This window comes from Vulpes lagopus, chromosome 19 (genome assembly GCF_018345385.1).
Source record: "Vulpes lagopus strain Blue_001 chromosome 19, ASM1834538v1, whole genome shotgun sequence".
Classification (NCBI taxonomy): Eukaryota; Metazoa; Chordata; class Mammalia; order Carnivora; family Canidae; genus Vulpes; species Vulpes lagopus.
This window is the reverse complement of record NC_054842.1, coordinates 30,995,423-31,013,119: the sequence shown is the minus strand read 5'-3', so window position 1 is coordinate 31,013,119 and position 17,697 is coordinate 30,995,423. Positions and strand designations below refer to the sequence as shown.

Here is a 17,697-nt window from a genome sequence, read left to right as displayed (position 1 = left end):
TGAATAAATAAATAAAATCTTAAAAAAAAATAAATGTCTGTACTCAGACTCAGGCCCAGGCTCCTATTAATTTAGGAAAAAAAAAAAAAGTCATAGCTTATCCCAGTTCTAAAAAACTGACATCTCAGAACCTACAGGCTACTTCAGAGCAAAGACTCAGTAATAAGGTAGAACCAGCTTAATCCAGACTTGGTGAGATGCCTTCACTTGAAGAAGATACAATTAACTTGCTGAAGTTTATTGTAAGCAAAACATGGATAATTTTTGAGTAGTACATATTGCCTTATGGACAATAAGGAGGGAAAGGAACAAAGGCCATTTGTCAGTGAAACGTCTTTTCCGAAGATAAAAATGTTCTTCAATGTCTGGAATTGATAGAGTGCCCATTTGAGAGAGGGACACAGGAGCAGCCCTCTAACTACGGAAAACAGGGCATCCCCTCTGTCTCTACTGGGCTTTGCATTGAGCTGTGGAGGGAGATTTTGGAGGCTGAGATCTGGCATGTCATTTTATAGTTTGTACAAAGCAATGTTCACCAAGGGTGAACCATGTGGAGACTTCCTACAGTATAGAAAAGAAAGTTACTTAGGAAGTAACAGACAAGAAAGGAAAAAAAAAAAAAAGGAGGAGGAAGGGAAGGAAAAGGGGGGAAAAAGCATGGAAAAATTTATAGGCACCTTTTGGGCATTAGTTTTGCCTATACAGCCTGGATTTGTGTTTTGCTGCTTTCATCAATCCAGAACGGGAACAGGGCACCAGAGAAACTTGCTTAGGCAAAGCACTTGGCAGCCACGAAAGTTGGCAACTACAGGGCAGGCGGTGAGTGCAGCCCCAGGTTGTGGAGTGCAGGGTATATGCCCTGTGACCGCATGACTACTCTATGGGTGGTCTGCAGGGCCTGTATGTGCCCAGAGAGTTGGAACAAATTGTAACATTACTCCACATAAAGCAGAATGAGGGCAGTAGACCTGTTGGATGGGAAACAGTGATAAAACCCATTCTGAAGCCAAACTGACCTTCCTGCTGCTGGTTCTATGGCAACTTCCTAACCTAGGATGGTGACTGCTGGGGGCAGCCTCGACCAGAACCTCTGGCTTTTGTCTGAAGGCAGCTCCAGTGCTCTGGGCTGGAATGACTAACTGGGATGCTGCATAAGCAGGGCCCTTTCTATAGTAAGCTCACAGACACTGTCCTTTGGTTTTGGTTTTCACTTACGAATTTGCAAAGAGAATATGAGAAATTTAGAGTTCAGAGATTCAGAGATTCACAGCCCACAGTCAAAGTGTGGCCAGCCCTTTTGCCAACTTACCCATCTTTTTACTCACTATAATAGTTCTCAGGAACACTTTTAAAAACATTTTTATTTTTTTAACTGAAGTGTAATCGACATACAATATTATATTAGTTTCAGTTGTACAACATAGTGATTTGACAATTATGTACATTATGAAATGCTTCACCACAATAAGTGTGGTTACGAATTTTGCTATGCAAGATGTACACTGACCATACTAAAGGTCAATGCTTTCATGGAGCCTGTTGCTTTGTCCTTCCATTAAAAAAATTTTTTTTTAAGATTTTATTTATTTATTCATGAGAGACACACAGAGAGAGGCAGAGACATAGGCAGAGGGAGAAGAAGGCTCCCTGTGGGGAACCCGATTTGTGACTCGATCCCAGGACCCAGGGATCATGCCCTGAGCCAAAGGCAGATGCTCAACCACTGAGCCACCTAGGTGTCCCCAGTTAAAATTTTTTATTGAGCATCCACTGTATGTTAGGCTTTGGACTGGGTGACGGCCCCAATCATGAATTAAAATCACAGTTCATTCATGTGATAAACATTACCAGGTACCTACCACGTTCTGGGCATTGTCTAGGTGCTAGGGATAGAGCAATGAGCAGAACAAACAAGGCTCCTGCCCTCAAGCAGCTTATATTCTAGTAGGAGAGACAGATAACAGGCCAGTCAACAGAGAATGATGCAATGTCAAGTGGCAAGAAGTGCTCTGAAGAAAAATAATGCAGAAAAGAGGATAGAAAACCATGGGGGTGGGGGGTGGCTTTCTACTCTGTATAGATAAGTCACGGAAGGCTTCCCTGAAGAGGCAGCACTGGAACAGAGACCTGATGGAAGTGGGGTATGGAACCAAGAAAAGAGCATTTTACATCCGTGAGAGAGCAATCTTGTATTGTTGGAAGAACTGTGTTGAGGAAGAGCCAAAGGCCATTGTGGCTCAAGTGTGTGGTCAATGGGCAGTCTGGCAGAAGGGGGCCAGGGAGGTGGGCAGGGGCCAGCCTATGAAAGATCTGGTAAGAGGAATTTGGATTTTGTTCAGAGTATGAAGAGGAGCCATTTGAAGGTTTGGAGCCATGAGGCCACGGCTGATGTGAAGTCCTTCCTTGAGAAGATTATGTGGCTACTGTGTGGAGGACAAACTGCAGGAGGCAAGATGGTAGCTGGGATCTTGTTTGCAGAAGCCACTACAACAATCCATGATTTGAGGGAGGCAGCAGCGCAGGTAGAGAAAAGTACTCTTATGTCGGAAAAACCAAGGGGATCTGCTGACAGACTGGATGTGGAGTATGTGAGAGGAAAAGGCAGTTGGCAGTGCCATCCATATAATGAGAAACACCAGGGAACTTCTGGGTATTTGGGTGGGGAGGGGAAGTCAACAGTTCAGTTTTGGGCATGTTGAATATGAGATGCCCATTAGACATGCATGGTAGTAGCTGGGTATGTGAATCTGGAGTGCAGGGGAAATATCAAGGCCAGAGATGGAAACGGCAAGTCAATGGTGCAGAGAGAGTACTTAAAAATCATGAAACTAAGTATAGAGAGAAGAGAAGCAGTGGGAAAATTGACCCTGGGCACTGCAGTGATTGGAGGCTGGCCAAAGGACAAGGAGTCAGTGACAGAGACTGAGAAGAAGGAGCTGCTGAGAGGGAGGGGAGCCAGGATGGGATGGGATGAAGACAGAAACTTTCTGAGGAGGTGCTGATGCTGCTGGTAGATCGAGTAAGCGGAATGCTCAGAACTGATCCCTGGGTTTCACAATATAGAAGCAACTGGGTATTCTAGGTGGGGAGTGAAATATTAAACTAATTATCAGGCCAGTAGCTACAGCTACACACTTACAACTCTGGTAAGCACTATGATAGAAAAGCACAGGATGCTGAGGCCATATGATAGGACAGCGGAGTCCAGCCTAGCAGGTCAGGGAAGGCCTCTCTGAGAAAGTAAGTTAGGCTGGGCCTGAATTGATACATAGGAATCAGTGAGGTAAACAAGTAAAGAAGTGCTGGGGAGGGACAGAATACATTCCAACAGAGGAAACCATCATGCATATCCCCAGAATGGGACATAACTTAGCACCATAAATAAATCACAAGAAATCCAGTGTGGCTGGAGCTTAGCAAATGAGAGGAAGAATGGAATGATGTGAGGCTGGATGGTTGGGCCAGGGCCAAGTCTACCTAACAGGCTCTGCAGAAGACTGTGAAAAGACTGAACTGTAACTTAAGAGCATCAGGAAGCTACTGAAGGGTTCTGAGTATGGGAATGATGTGATCACATTTATGTTAATAGAAGCTCATCCTGGCTGCTGTGGGGGACGGATCTGCAGGGGAAGAAGGAACTAGCTCCAGAAGTTCTCATCATCTCTAGTAGTCCCATCTGTTCATCCATTCATTAAACCACCCTTCCTTTCCTCCTATGCATTCATTAATCACGTATAAAGTACTTTTACCAGACCATCAGCACAATCTTTCTAAAACTAGGTCACACAAACTGCCCAAGACTAAAATACGAACTCCATTCAAGCCCACGTCTAATCAATCTATCTTTACTACTATGCCCTCACCTCTGCCTCACCTTATGTATGAGAGTAGAAGGAGAGCCTGGTCAAAGCCTAGCTCTCTCACTGGCCAGATAGATGTTCTGGGCAACATTTCTTGACTCAATGTGTTCTTTTCTCCCATTATATGCGTGTCCAGCCCACATTCCCACCTTTACTCAGGTTACTTCCTTTGCTATAATATCTGTCAAAATCCATTTATCCTTCCTAACCCTCAATGCAAAGGCTTTCTTCTCCTAGGTTTCTACAGCTCTCTGCAACTATTCTTGTATCTACCCTAGTTTGTTTGCTTTTGAATGATGCTTGGGGCTCATATCTCAAACACATCTCGGGATCTAGGCCCCCTGAGAGCAAGCTCTCGTCTTCACAGTCCCCAGAGACTGCCTGTCACAAAATGGGTCCTCAATGAATACTTATTGAATTCTTCCCAGAAACCCAAGGTTCCAAGAACAGTGCTTCCTGAATGTTAACATGCATAGAAAGCACCTGAGAATTCTTGCTAAAATACAGATTGATTCAGTAGGGCTGGGGTGAGGTCTGTAGTCTCCTGACACTGCTCCTACTAGTCTGTGGACCATCTTGAGGAGCAAGACCCTAAGAAGCAAGCAGATGCTTCACAGCTTACTTTGGAGCCTGTGCTATTCTCTATGGTGGGGCTGGATCTTCCAGGGGCACCCCTTGGTTTGGGGTTCATTACCTCAGAGGTTTCAAGGGACTGGATCTCCCTTGGTAACTCCACAGCATGCTTGTTGAAGTAGTCCATGGTGATGGCATTGTTCCAGTAGCTCAGGTTGTTCTCTGGGTTGGCCGTCTTTTTCTTCCTCCTCAGGCAGCACACTGTCAGCAAGACAGCTATAGAGAGAGTCCAAATTAGAGATGGTATGGGGATGTAGGGGGAGACAAGCATGGAGCCAGCATTGCTGAGTGACAGATACAAGTCTCCAGGTGGGGCTGTGATGCTCATATATTCATTCAGCCGCCTGCCCTATTTGTTAATTTGTTGGTTTGACAATTATCTGCAATGTTTAATGTTGACTTTAGGCCAGGTTCTGGGAGAGAGGGAGTGAAAAAAAAAAAAAAAAAGACAAGGTTGCCCTGCATCACAAATATCCCTCCCGGTTTGTGTATAGAGGGACATACAGGTGGTGACATGATCTATAATAAACAAAATGAATACAAGGTAAATTCAGATAGCAATAACTGTTTAAAGAAAATAAAACAGGGTGAAGTGAGAGAATGAGAGGAGTTGGGGAGTGAATACTTTAGGGTCATCATGAAAGGCTTTCCTGAGGTGACCTTAATGTGTGACCCTGTCCATCCAATCTCTGAGACTTATGGGGCTCTAGGGAGGAATAAGTACATTTGGATGTTGCTAATGAACCACGTGTGAACAGAGGTGCTTCGGTTTGCCAAGAAGGAAGGCTTCTGAGGTTGGAGAGATAACGTAGCCTATCCAGGCTCAGAGTGTGCAATGGGTGATGCTTTGACAAGGATGACAGTAGCCCTCTTGGGGAAAAGACAGTAAATGAAGACTGGGATCCCCTGCCCAGGCTCACCATCACCACAGCCTGTGGGTGGCTGAAACTCCAGGCCAGGGATAGGCAGGGTTGTACTCAACATCTTGGAGGTACGGACCATCTACACTGGGAAGAGACCCCAGACCCAGCCGACCAGAGGCTGGCACCATGATGGCAATGACCAGCAGGGGGCAGCAGAGGGCCAGCTCTCAGCCTGAGGATTTGGCCAGCATCAGGGGGGCCTGTATATGCCAGTGTCAGGTATCTGTAAAAGCTGGCACTCATACAAGCTGAGACCTCAGAGGCTACCCCCTAGGTCCCTGTAGGATGACACAGTAATTCTGTTTCTGTAGCTCTCTTCTCAGCTCCTGGCCTTGCTGGCATCTCAACCTGAAAAGGCCTCTAGACAAGGCCAAGACATTAGGCAAGTTTCTACTGATCCAATCTGCTTTGATCAGAAAGACTTCTAATTTGCTCATTACTCTTCTAGGTCCCCTTTAAAAAGTTTTAAAGATATAAAGGACATTTCTGAGTGTTTGAGCTAAAATAAATTTTAGACTGGCTGGTACAGACTTTCAAATTTTGAAAAATTTCCAAATTCAAATTCTCCTTTTTCTTCTCTCCTTTCCTTCCATAGAAGGAGCTGACTGAAGGATGAATAAGGGTGAAGTGGGAGAGCTACAGAGCTCAGCCTGAAAATCTGCAATTTAGGGCATCTCCTTATTTTATAGATGAGAAGACTGGTCCAAAGTATCCAGCTGACTTGCCATAGGTCATAGGTTTGTGAGTGGCAGGGCTAGGGCAAGACCTCAGGTCTCTCTCTTTTTCTGGCATCTCATAAAGCTGCTAACTTGGGCTGGCACAGGCTGCAGAGTCTAGGTCCTCTGACCCCCAGTCCAACACTCCCTCAAGCCCATACTGCCCTTGGCTCCACAACCTGGGCCTGTTTAGGACACAGGACCAGGACCCTGCCTTGCAGGCAGGGCTGGCCCTGTTGTGGGATGGTCTGGGGATTGGAAGAGGGGGCTCTGTTCCTAGCTTTCTCCCCTTAAATGTTAGTGCTTGAGGCCTGATTGTTTCTCTCAGGGAGCTCCCAGCGACTCGCAAATGCCATTTCATTTACAATAGAAGCTGTCCTCGCTATAGAAAGAGTTTGGGCTTAGAGTCCAAAAGCTTGGGTTCAAGTTTGATTGCTGTGTGTTACTTTAGGTAAATCACTTTATCACACTTGGCTACTACAGAGTCACAGGGCTGTAATGGGGACTAGAGATCATGAATGCAAAATGCTGAACACACTGTCTGATACACAGTCAGTGCTTAATTAATGAGAGTTTTCTTTTTGTTCTTCTAGTACCCTCCACAAGAGAAAACTGCACTAGATGACTGTTGAGTGGCTCAAGAAAAAGTACAATTCAGGCTTATGGAGTCTCTAATATGTGCCCAGTGCTGACCTAGGCACTTTACAGTCTGATTTAACCCACAAAATAACTCTTCCTTTTTGCAGAAGAGGCAAATGAAGATCATGGAAATTAACACAATTGACCTTGATCACCTAATTAATGGAACTTGACCTGGGTCTCTGTGACCCTCAGGGTGATGCCTGCTATCTTACATTGCCCTGAACACTACAGGGAACACATCTGAGGCGTGGGGAGCACTTTGTAAATGACATAACTCTGTGTAAACACAAGTCCATGCTGTCATCTTTTTTTTTTTTTTTTTTTTGAGAGTGAGTGGGGATGTTGAGAAGGAGAGAGAGAATCCTAACTAGGCAGCACACTCAGGGCAAAGCCCAGTGCAGAGCCTGATCTTACCACCCTGGGATCATGACACAAGCTGAAACCAAGAGTCAGATGCTTAACCGACTGAGCTACCCAGGCCCCCTTGACATCTGCCTCTTGAAGGCCCTAAACTAACACAGTGGATATTAGTCCTATTTTTATAGGTGAGAAAACATTGGACCCATGGTTAAGTAACATGGTCCAAGCCCCACAGGTGACTAGCAGGAGAGGTGAAGTGACCTTCAGGTATATTTGATTCCATGAGCCAAGCCTTTCTGTCACACCAGGCCTCTTCTCCAGTGATTTATGCAGGTTTAATATTAAAAACAGTTAGGGAAAAAAAAAAAACCCAGTTAGGGAGCTGTGACTTATTTCAGTTTGGTTCCATTTTGAAGATGAGAAACTTGACATCCTGGAGGGGAGGATTGGTCTGGTGATGCCAGTCTGAGGGGCCTGTAATTGTCCAAAGGCTGGGTTGGTCCCTCTGGCTGGCCTCACTTTGGAGGTTGGAGAAAGAGGCCCAGGGAGTCCTCAGGATATGGAAGGAGGCCAGGCTGGAGATGAGGCTATCAGCCTGGGGAAACCAGTTTTGGGGGCTTACTGTCTGGCTTGCCATCCTGGTGGGTGGGACTACAAGGCTCCCAGCAGGGGGTGCTGGTTGGGAAGCACAGAGAAGAGCTGTGAAAACATGGGCATGACACTCTGGTCCAGCTGAGGTGATAGCCCCTGGACAAGTCTGCCTGGCCCTGAGGCTACTCCCCAATCCCCTTGCTTCCGTTAGTTCATAAGCCCCAAGGAGACAAACCTCCTGGTCACATTTCCTTCTTATTCCAATTTATTCTATTCTTTTCATAGAGTAACTCTGATCCATGTTTTCTTATGTAATAATTACAAAGTCATTTGGGGCCTGTAAGAGATTTTATAAAATAATATACATAATTATATATATATATACACATACACATTCCATTTTGACTAACATCCACAGAATGATGAATATAGCCAAGAACTGTGTGGCCACATGATATATTATCTTGTTGAATACTGTACTGATACTCCAGTGGCATTAACTGCATGTCTGGAAGGAAGCCAGAATGCTCTGGGGTGCAGTGCACATGGAACTTCACATATCCAGGGGCAGAGAGAGGTGCTACTCTGCTTGAGCCTGGCTCAACTTGGATTGGTGATGAATAACATATGCAGCTGGCCTGGTTCCTGTTCTCACCCTATATAGAGCCTTTCATCTTTTTCGAGGAGGGAGGGTGAAGACATTCTTGAGAATGGATGCGGCATGTGCAGGAGAAGCCAGGGAGCTTGGCAGAGCCACGAGACTGACCTCCTGATGAAAACCCAGAGCACTGACAGCGGTCCATGAGGACCAAGCCAGTGTCGGGCCCAGAGGGTGCTAGCAGGAAGTAGCGGGCTCTTTGTATCCTGATGGTGGCAGCAGAGACCATCTCAAGAGGCACATGGCTCCACTGCCCCAGCCAAAAGTGGCCTGGATCTGATCACTTTCGGGTTTTCAGCACATCTGAACCCCTGTGTGGCTCAGGAGACAAAGAATTTCTCAGTACTTGCACATATATCCATCCTTCCAGCCATTGGGTAGCGCTTATGATCTAGAAAGGTTGTTGGAACTGATGACATTTCTTCTTGGGCAGGCTTGAGATCTGCTATGATCACTGCCTGCTTCCAACAGAAGCAGGGGATTCAAGCACCTACCTCGCAAACCCTGGCCACCTGAAGTGTGGTTTCTGGAAGATGGAAGAAAGCAGGGACAAGGCCAGAGTTGTTCTGAAAAGCCAGGTGTGAGGTAATCTATGCATGCTACTAAACCAGACTGCCTGAAACATATGGCAAACTGGCAAAGAAGATCCATGTAGTAGAGTGAGCTTTAGGATAAATGCAGCTGCTGGAAGAGGTCTCCTTACCTGATGACTAGAGTGGGATTAGGCTATGAAAACAGCCTGGATATTTACTCATCTGTGCTTTGAAAGAGCATGGCATTCTGAAGCTGGACAAGTATTTTATCTTGATGCCCCTTGTATCAGGGCCTTCACAGGGTTCCTGAAGGATGGTCCCACAGCAGTTGGGGCCATGACTAAGGACAGGGAGCTCTATGTGGAGGCAACTATGGCTAATGCAAGGATCTTGGTGAGTGAGGGCTTAGGGGAGCCTCCTGTGTGGACAGTGGAAATGTAAGGTAGATGCTGAAGGAGGTAGAGTCTGTGGTTCCAAGAGGATGCAAGAGTCCACTTTGAACAAAGGATTCATAACGTTCTTTAGAAAGTAGAATGTTCTATCATAGCACCTGAAGGCTCCTTTCAGAGTGCCGGGAGCATTCTCTAGGCGCAGTGCCAGGCTGTGTCCTTGTGTCTTTCTTGGCTGACATTATCATGCATGGTTTAGGCAGCCCATAGGTTTTCTGGCTTTGCAGTAAGATCCAATTTCAAACTCACACACGGCAAAAATGGCTGTAGAAGTCTTTTTAGAACCATAAAACACAGGTGGGTGTGGCCTATGGGGTGAAGGTTAGACCTACCCTGTCCTGTCCAGCTTAAAGAGAAAAGCCCAGGTGGGGAGAGGGTTCTTAGAGCTGGGGGAGGGAACCACATCATATACCTTGATTCCCTAGTGCTTGGCATAGTGCCTGGCACACAATGGGAATTTGGGAAATAATGTGTTGAATCAGACAAAGAGATTCTTTCATCGGATCTGAGCTGATTTATGTGATTGGGACCCTGGGCAAGTCACTTCACCTGGTAACTTAGTCTTTGCCTGTAAGGTTGTTCCTTGCATACTGTGTTTATATATATATTTTTTTATAATTTTTTTAAATTTTTATTTATTTATGATAGTCACAGAGAGAGAGAGAGAGGCAGAGACACAGGCAGAGGGAGAAGCAGGCTCCATGCACCGGGAGCCCGACGTGGGATTCGATCCCGGGTCTCCAGGATCGCGCCCTGGGCCAAAGGCAGGCGCCAAACCGCTGCGCCACCCAGGGATCCCTGTGTTTATATTTTTTACTCCTCTGGCTAGTCTATTTTGAGGATGGATTGGTTAAAAATAATGGGAACTCACTAAAGCTTCTAGAGACATATCAAGAATGGAAAATTAGAAAGCTGTCTCTAAAGTACTTACTTCTCAAATATGACCACTATTAATAATTTATTGGCTAAACAGAGCTACATTTTCTCATTATCACTCTTCTGTTTTAGAAGTGGGCAATCACAGTTTTAAGCATTCATGTGTCTTTCCATGAGAGATAATAAAGGTACTTAATGAAAAAATAAAATATGCAGCTTGCAAACATTTTCCTGAATTGGGCCCTTCAGCAGAAGCAGGCTGCCCACCTTTGACCTGGAAAGTTTGCTTTGCTTAGCAACTAGAAGGAAACAAAAAGCCAGGAGAGGTGGCTTCTGGAAAGAATCCAGAATCTAGATTTAAAAAGATCTTGTCGGTAAAACACCAGGTAGAAATTATGCTCATGTCAAAGGCATACACCTCCTGTACTAATGTTCAAGTGACCCATAGCATGAGGAAAGGCTAGGAGAGCTGGCTTAACAGCCTCTTCTGTGGAAAATTTCTGGGGTTTCATTCCTCTTGAGATCAGGATGAGCCCATGGTGTGATGTGACAGCCAGTACAACTAACAGAGCTAATGCCAGTGTTGGCTTCCTGAGTGTGACTGAAGTGTCCAGAACAAAGGAACTACCATCTGCTCTCCTCTGCCATGGCTGGGTATGTGGAATGTTGTGCTCCCTTCTGGGAGAGCCGGGATAAACTTGTGGCCATCCAGAGTGGCAGATGATGGGGTAGGGCCACAGCAATGTGGCCCTATAAAGAGACTTGAAGGAATAAGGATTAGCAGCTTAGAGAAGGAAAAGCTGTCTTTGAGCACCATTTTAAATGTTTCAGGTGTTGATAGACTGCTTTTTTGTGTTTCAAAAGGTTTCAGAGGGCATACCTTAGGACTACAGAGTGGAAATTATAAAGAGCAAATGTCAGGCTTCCAAGAGGGAAGGCTGGGTAACAACCTGAGGGAGTCAAAGGAGAATGGGCTGCCCAATGACTGAAGATCACAGGTTTCTCACCCCTGGAAGGATTCAGAAGGAGGCCAGATGATAACTTTATAGGGATGGAGTAAAGCTAAGATCAGTGAGGATTTCTGTAAAGTTATCAGAGAAACTCTAAGAATCTAGGATCAAGTATATGGGGAAGATATAAAGGAAATCCTAAGGTTCAGAGTGATTATATCAGGTTCTTTATGGAGACATCAGGGAGAAGGATCTTCCAGACTCTCATTAAAGGAGTGACAGGCAGCAGCAAGGAGGTGCTGGTGGCCTGGGGAGAGCCCTTCTCTACCAGTACCAGTGGAAGCAAGCTGAGGACCACATCACATCCAGCTCACATCACCCATGAACAAATAAGTCTGGGGAGGAGGGAGAAAATAGCTAAATTCACATGTAACTCTCCAGCTCTCAATTTAGCTATAGGAACTGCTGCTTTTGTCAAGGCTAATAGCAATTCCTGCAAGGTCAAAGCCTCCTCTCCTTTTTTTGGAGAAAGAGAGAGAGAACAGGAGGACAAGAGATGAGGGAGGGGAGAAAGACACAGAAAAATGGATGTGAAGTGGGAGAGGAAGGTAAGGGCTCTGCTACTTGAAGGTTGCATGTTTACAAGTACCAATGTTCACCTACTGTGTCTTGGTGCCATGTCACTACAGCCATGAGCAGGCTGCCCTTGAGGGTGAGTGTGGCAGGGTGGAGTCATGATAAGAGCACTGGGCAGGAAGACAGTGACCTTCCATCCCAGGCCTGCCTCTCACTTAACTTTGGGCTCTTGGGTGAGCCATGGCACCTCTCCAGCTTTGTGTTTCTTTCTGCAAAATGCAGAACTGGCCTGGACTACTTGGAAGGTTCTCCTCAACTCCTGGGAGCTCTGTCTTTATGATGAGTGGACATCTGAGCCATATCCTGGCAGAGCTAAGGATGAGGGGTAGGGATAACCCATGAATCTTGTCCTGTTACCCGGTTTCTTAGAATTCTGGGACATTTTGCAGCCTATCTGGTGGGGACTGCCCAGCTCTGGGGCAAAGGAACTCTGGGGATAGACAAGTTGATGTGACAAAGGGTGAGGGAGATAGGGAGGAGTAAGGAGAGGGGGAGGCACTTACAGCAGGAAGAGATGGGCACGCTGATGGCCAGGATCACCCAGGCGATGTCCATCTTGCTCAGGCAGATGGTGGCCCTGTGCTGGGGTTTGTCCCCTTCGGCCACATGAGATATATTCCCTGCTGTTCCAGGCTTCCAGGTCCCAGCAGGGACCAGGCGGTTGAGGAAGTTTCCTGTGGCTGTGGACACCACTGTGGAGAGAGGACTGGGCACCCTGTTGGTCATGGTGGGGGTGGCTGTAGCCTCCTCCTTGGCTTGGGAAATAGTGCTTTCTGAGCCCCCGGTGGGATGGGATGGGGCCTGCGAGGTTGAGGATGTTCCCTGAGGAGTCCCCTTGGAAGGGGCTGAGACACTGGCATTGAAGGCAGCCTGGGTGGGCCCCGCGGTGGCTGTGGAGACCCCAGAGCTGGTAGATGGAGGTCTGTTGATGCCAGGGGTGACAGTAAGCCAGGAGTCACTGTGGCTGGGGCCATCCTGTGGGTCACCGCGGGGGTGCTGAGAAGGCACTGGGGCAGGTTGTGGACTGGCAGGGGCACCTGAGGCTACTGTGGTGTCCAGCTCCCCTCCTTGGCTGGTGAAGGTAGAACCATCCCCCTGGCCTGCTCTGCTAAGGCCTGGCTTGTCCTCTGTAGGCACCAGGGGGTTGGTGGGTGGTGCCCACGAGGTCCTACTGGGCGCCATGGTTGTGGCCACTGTCTGGGGCTGTGGCAAGGAAGAATAACCCCAGAGTGGGTTCCTGGAGGTGAGGGTGGAGGGGTCAGTTTCTACAGACCCTGTAAAGTTGCCTTTGTAGATCTGAAAGATTTTCCCCAGAGGCCGCTTCTGCCCCAGATGTGTGGAGCTCTGATTTCGTCCCCGTTGGCCTTCCTTCCTCCCAGAGTGGCCACTGGGTGCAGGCAGGACAGAGCGTGATGAACTGTTGGCCCCCTTTCTGGAAGAGCCTGGAGGCCTGGGAGGCCTGCGCGTGGTAGCCCGGGTGGGTGCTGTGGTGGGACGGCTGGTGGTTGCCGTTGGCTTTGTCAGCAGGATGGTGGGCACAGCCTCCCCCTGGGGGTGGCCCTCTGAGTAGGAGGATGTGGTTGCCATGGCAGCAGGAAGGGGCTCTGTGGGTAGGGGGCCTTCAGAATGTGGGGCGGTTGCTGTCACCGTGATAGTGGAGATGGTGTTTGTAGGAGGGTGTCCATCTGGATGGGGTGTTGTCATTGCCATGGGAGCTGTAGCCTGTGAGGAGGGTCCATCGGGATGGGGCGTCAGTGTGACCACAGAAGTAGGGGTAGTTGCCATGGAAGAGTGTCTGGTAGAGCTGAGGGATGCTGTCACCATGGTGCCTGGGGTGGTGCCTGAGGGGAAGACCTGAAGAGATTCTCTGGGAGATGGTTCCTGGGTGGCAAATACCAGTGCTTCAGTCAGTGCCAAGATCAGGAGAAAGCCTTGAGAGGAAGACAGAGAGAAGAGGTGAAATACCTGGGAAGTTGCTCAGAGCCTGGACTTTCTTTACTCATGAACCTATGGAGCTCTAGGAACTCAAAGGGAACATTAGGAATGTTCTGGAGGTCCATACTGCCACCGTGACTCCCAGAAGCAGCTTCTCAGAAAAGGCTGGGTTGGATGTGGGAAAGATTGTGGCCTCTGAGCGCCTGTTGCCCCTCTGCGTGAGCCAGCTTGAGTCAAATGTGGAAGGCTTACTTGGGCAGAGCTGACCAACTCTTATGCCCTTTCTGAATCTTCCACTATGGACTGGACAAAGGCACAAATGGTCAGACCTCCATTTATTCAGGCCCATTCACTGGACAAGTAAGGAGGGTCTCTATCCTCTCCTTCACCCTGGAGAACACAAAAATGAACAGGGCAATCTCTGGATTCTGGGTGAGCTCAAACAAATCCACAAAGAATCCTAAAACAAGGCAGAGACATCTTAGTGCCATAGGATAGTGACAGGCAGAAGGGGACAGGGGTCCAGAGCGTGACCAGATCTGGTGCCCATCTAGCACTTGGCACACAGCCTGGAAGAAAAGATGCACTCTATGAATGCCAGCTGGTTTTATGGTTGTCGTTAATGTTAACTGCTTTTCCTATGGCACTCATGTGGCTAAACTGTCTGTGGAAAATCACTTGTAATACCCAGCCTTTTGAGTAGGAGGACCTTTTTTGAGCATTAAAAGAAAATCATGGATTCTCTCTGATGATCAGTGTATATGCTTTTAGTTCATCGAGGAGAGATGCACAAGAACAAAAACCTATAAATTTAAAAATACTTCTAAATATATGTGGATTTTATTAATCACAACAGCATGTGTCAAATTTTTCAAATAACACATCTTGTATAAATGTGAGACATAGGATCTGTTCAGATTATAAACTGGAAGACTGGCCACCCCAGTACTACACATGGGCTAGGAAGAACTAGTCTCCACTGCTGAGGAGTGGCCTGACATGCTTTTAAGGCCTGATTCTGACCTGTGAAGTCCTTTTTCTTATGAACCACTTCCTGGTTACTCTTATGCCCTACCTTCAGCTCTGCTAGCCACCCAGATGATGGTAGAAATCTGTCTCTATCTGGTTCTCTGGGAACTTTCCTCCCCCTTCAGATTCAAGAAGATGAAAGGCCAAAGCAGGGTTCCTGGCAGTGACTTCTGCGCGTCTGGGATGGTCAGTGAAGCTGCTGACAGGGGAAGGCAGGGGCCCTGGTGAGCTTTCAGAAACAAAGAAGGGGAGATCATCTCCTGGCATGCCTTTGAAATGGGCCCAGGACCACCACTGAAGCCACCTCTGACTTAGGTGTGGGGTGGAATCTGAATGTGGACCAGTTCCCCTCACCCTACACTTCTGAATTAGTAGGTGAAGGGAGGCCAAGGGACTATAGATTGAACAGAGTGTAGCACACGCAGACTTTAGGACCAACAATTTGCCCTAAGCAACCTATTTTTTCCTAAGCTTTCTTTGGCGATTTAAACCATATATTAACAGTAGGCTCTTCTTATTCAGGTCAATCCCAAAAACTAATTTCTGAGCATTTGCTCTGGTCCAGTCTTTCATGCTTGATTTAATCCTCACAACCACTCAGTGGGGTAGGAAACAGATCTCAGGTAGATTAATGAACATGTTTAAAGTCCCACCACAGCTGCCAAATATGAAACCGAGCTGTATCTAAAATGCATGCTTTTCTTGGTCAACCACCACCAATGATTCAGGAGGAGGAAGAGGAAAAGAGGTTGTTATGCCATGATGTTCTCATTGGTTCAGGGTTATTCCAACCCTTCTCTTGCAGCCAAACACCACAGGGACAATCTGTTCTTAGGGATAGGAGTCCTGACCCCTGATGTTTTGAGGGACACTCCCTTACAAGCTACATTCTCTTACAAAACTCTTACTGTTTTGCTCACGAGTCCCTTGGTTCAGTATTAAGTGTTAAAGATTGAACTTTGTGTCCCCCAAGTTCATATGTTGAAGCTCTAATCCCTAGCACCTCAGAATGTCACTGTATTTGGTGACAGGGCTTTTAAAGAGGTTATTAAGTCAAAATGAGGGCATTAGGATGGTCCCCAATCTAATCTGACTGTGTCTTTATAAGAAGAGGAGACTAAGACACACAGGTGATACCAGAAATGCTAGTACACAGAGGAAAGGCCATGTGAAGACATGATGAGAATGTGGCCATCTTCAAGTCAAAGGGAGAGGTCTCATCAGAAACCAATCCTGTTGGCACCTTGATCTTGGTCTTCAGGGCCTCCAGACTGGGGGAAAATAAATTTCTGTTGTTTAAGCACTCCCAGCCTGTGGTACTTTGTTATGGCAGCCCAAGCTAAGACAGCTAATCTTACATTAGAGATCCCTCAGAAAAAGGAAAGGCAGAGACCAGGGCTTGTGTGCAGGTAGTTTATTTTGGGAAGTGATCCAAGGGCAACAACCATGGGGGTCTGAGATGAGTCAAGTAGTGAAAATCAATCTACGGCACGTTATGAGTTGACCAGGATGAGCAACTCATATTTGCTGGGGACCTCTGAGGGGCTGAGTAGATTGTACCTCAAACTGTCTTTGAGAGACAGCACTCACTTGCCGAGCTGTTCCTGATGTGGGAAACAAAGGCAAAAAGAAAAATTAAGTTTCCTTACTACTTCTAGCCGATTGACAAGTCCTGGAAACAGGCAGTGACATTCCTCTAGGAACTCAGCTACCTCAATGTTAATACTTTGCTAAAGGCAAGAGGCAATATTATCCTGACCCCCAGGATGCTGTAAGTCTTCTTTAACACATAAAAATTCCTTTGGAAAGTTCCTTTGACTTTCTCTCCCAAGATACACATTAGCAATCATCCTCCAAGCATATGGCCCACAATATATATCTGAAGGGTCTCATGACTGAGTTTTTTCTAAACAGTAATAAATGATCTTTTCCCAGCAATAGCTAGCCCAATCAGGATATTGGAAACCTTGTTTCTAAAATATCCTGGAGGCTTGTGGTGTCCCTAACGTCCTCCCAACTTGAAAGTGTATAATCAGTCACCTGTCACAACCTCAGAGCAGCTCTTTCTGGCCATGGGTTCTGTACCTGTACTTTAATAAAAACACCTTTTTGCACCAAAGATGTTTCAAGATTCTTTCTTGGCTGTTGGATTCAAATCCCAACATTTTCTACATCATTCCCATCTCCACTGGCCCAGGGCTACTCCACTGGTACTCATTCCTCTGTATTCACATTCCTGCATGAGGCCCATAGCCCATGGAGCTGAGTCAAAGAAGCCCTGGGCAAAGGCCCTATCAGGGTATGCCTGTACCCAGGTGGTGGCTGCTGTGACAGCTGGAGTTAAAATCAAGGGCCCAGAGGATTCCCGGGGTAGAACACCAGATGTGCTAGAGACAATCAGAGACCAGAGACCAAGGACATGGCCATCTTTTGGCAGTGGCATCAAGCGCAGCGCAAAGCTTTCAGAGATCCTGAATGATTCCAGTAACAGGTGGGAGAGGAGCAACCCTGGCCTCCAGAAAAACTTCTGCAGCACTCTAGAGGCAAAGGGGTTAACATATCCTAGTCTTTAAAATACTCAGGGAAAGAATTTCTCCTGATTTTCTCACCAAGAGCATTCCAGGGGTTAAAATCCTCCCAGGTGGGAAGTATGACTACAATTCTTCTTGCTCTATGACTTACAATGTTAGTAAATGCTTGCCTTTGTTGCTCCCTCTCCCTTTTTAAAAAAAGTTATCAGCATCCTGTGAGTTATTTTTCTCTCTAGGAAGACTGTTAAGTTACCTCTCAGCCCTTTCTTTCTTAGACTTTATAGTAAACCTTTGTTTGGTACAATGAATGGGTATTGCCATCTGGGTGCAAAGGGTTTTCATTTGGAGGATGACATTTAGTTGTCACAGTGAAAG

At 46.8% G+C, this 17,697-nt stretch overlaps 1 protein-coding gene and 1 long non-coding RNA gene across 10 annotated transcripts in view; one reads left to right on the top strand and one right to left on the bottom strand.

Annotated features, from left to right (window-relative positions):
- Positions 1–17,697, bottom strand: part of TMEM108 (transmembrane protein 108) — a 351,590-nt gene that overhangs the window by 2,599 nt on the left and 331,294 nt on the right. For 8 of the 9 annotated variants that reach the window (XM_041734209.1, XM_041734204.1, XM_041734208.1 and 5 more), the window contains 2 exons: positions 12,331–13,758; positions 4,555–4,709 (listed from right to left, as the gene is read on the bottom strand). In XM_041734209.1, coding sequence (XP_041590143.1) covers positions 4,555–4,709; positions 12,331–13,758 — 1,583 coding nt within the window. Of the gene's footprint in view, positions 1–4,554; positions 4,710–12,330; positions 13,759–14,837; positions 16,396–17,697 lie in introns of all 9 variants that reach the window. The other variant, XM_041734212.1, reaches the window with a different exon arrangement.
- LOC121478840 overlaps positions 1–17,697 on the top strand; it is a 106,021-nt gene that overhangs the window by 44,991 nt on the left and 43,333 nt on the right. The window lies entirely within an intron of this gene.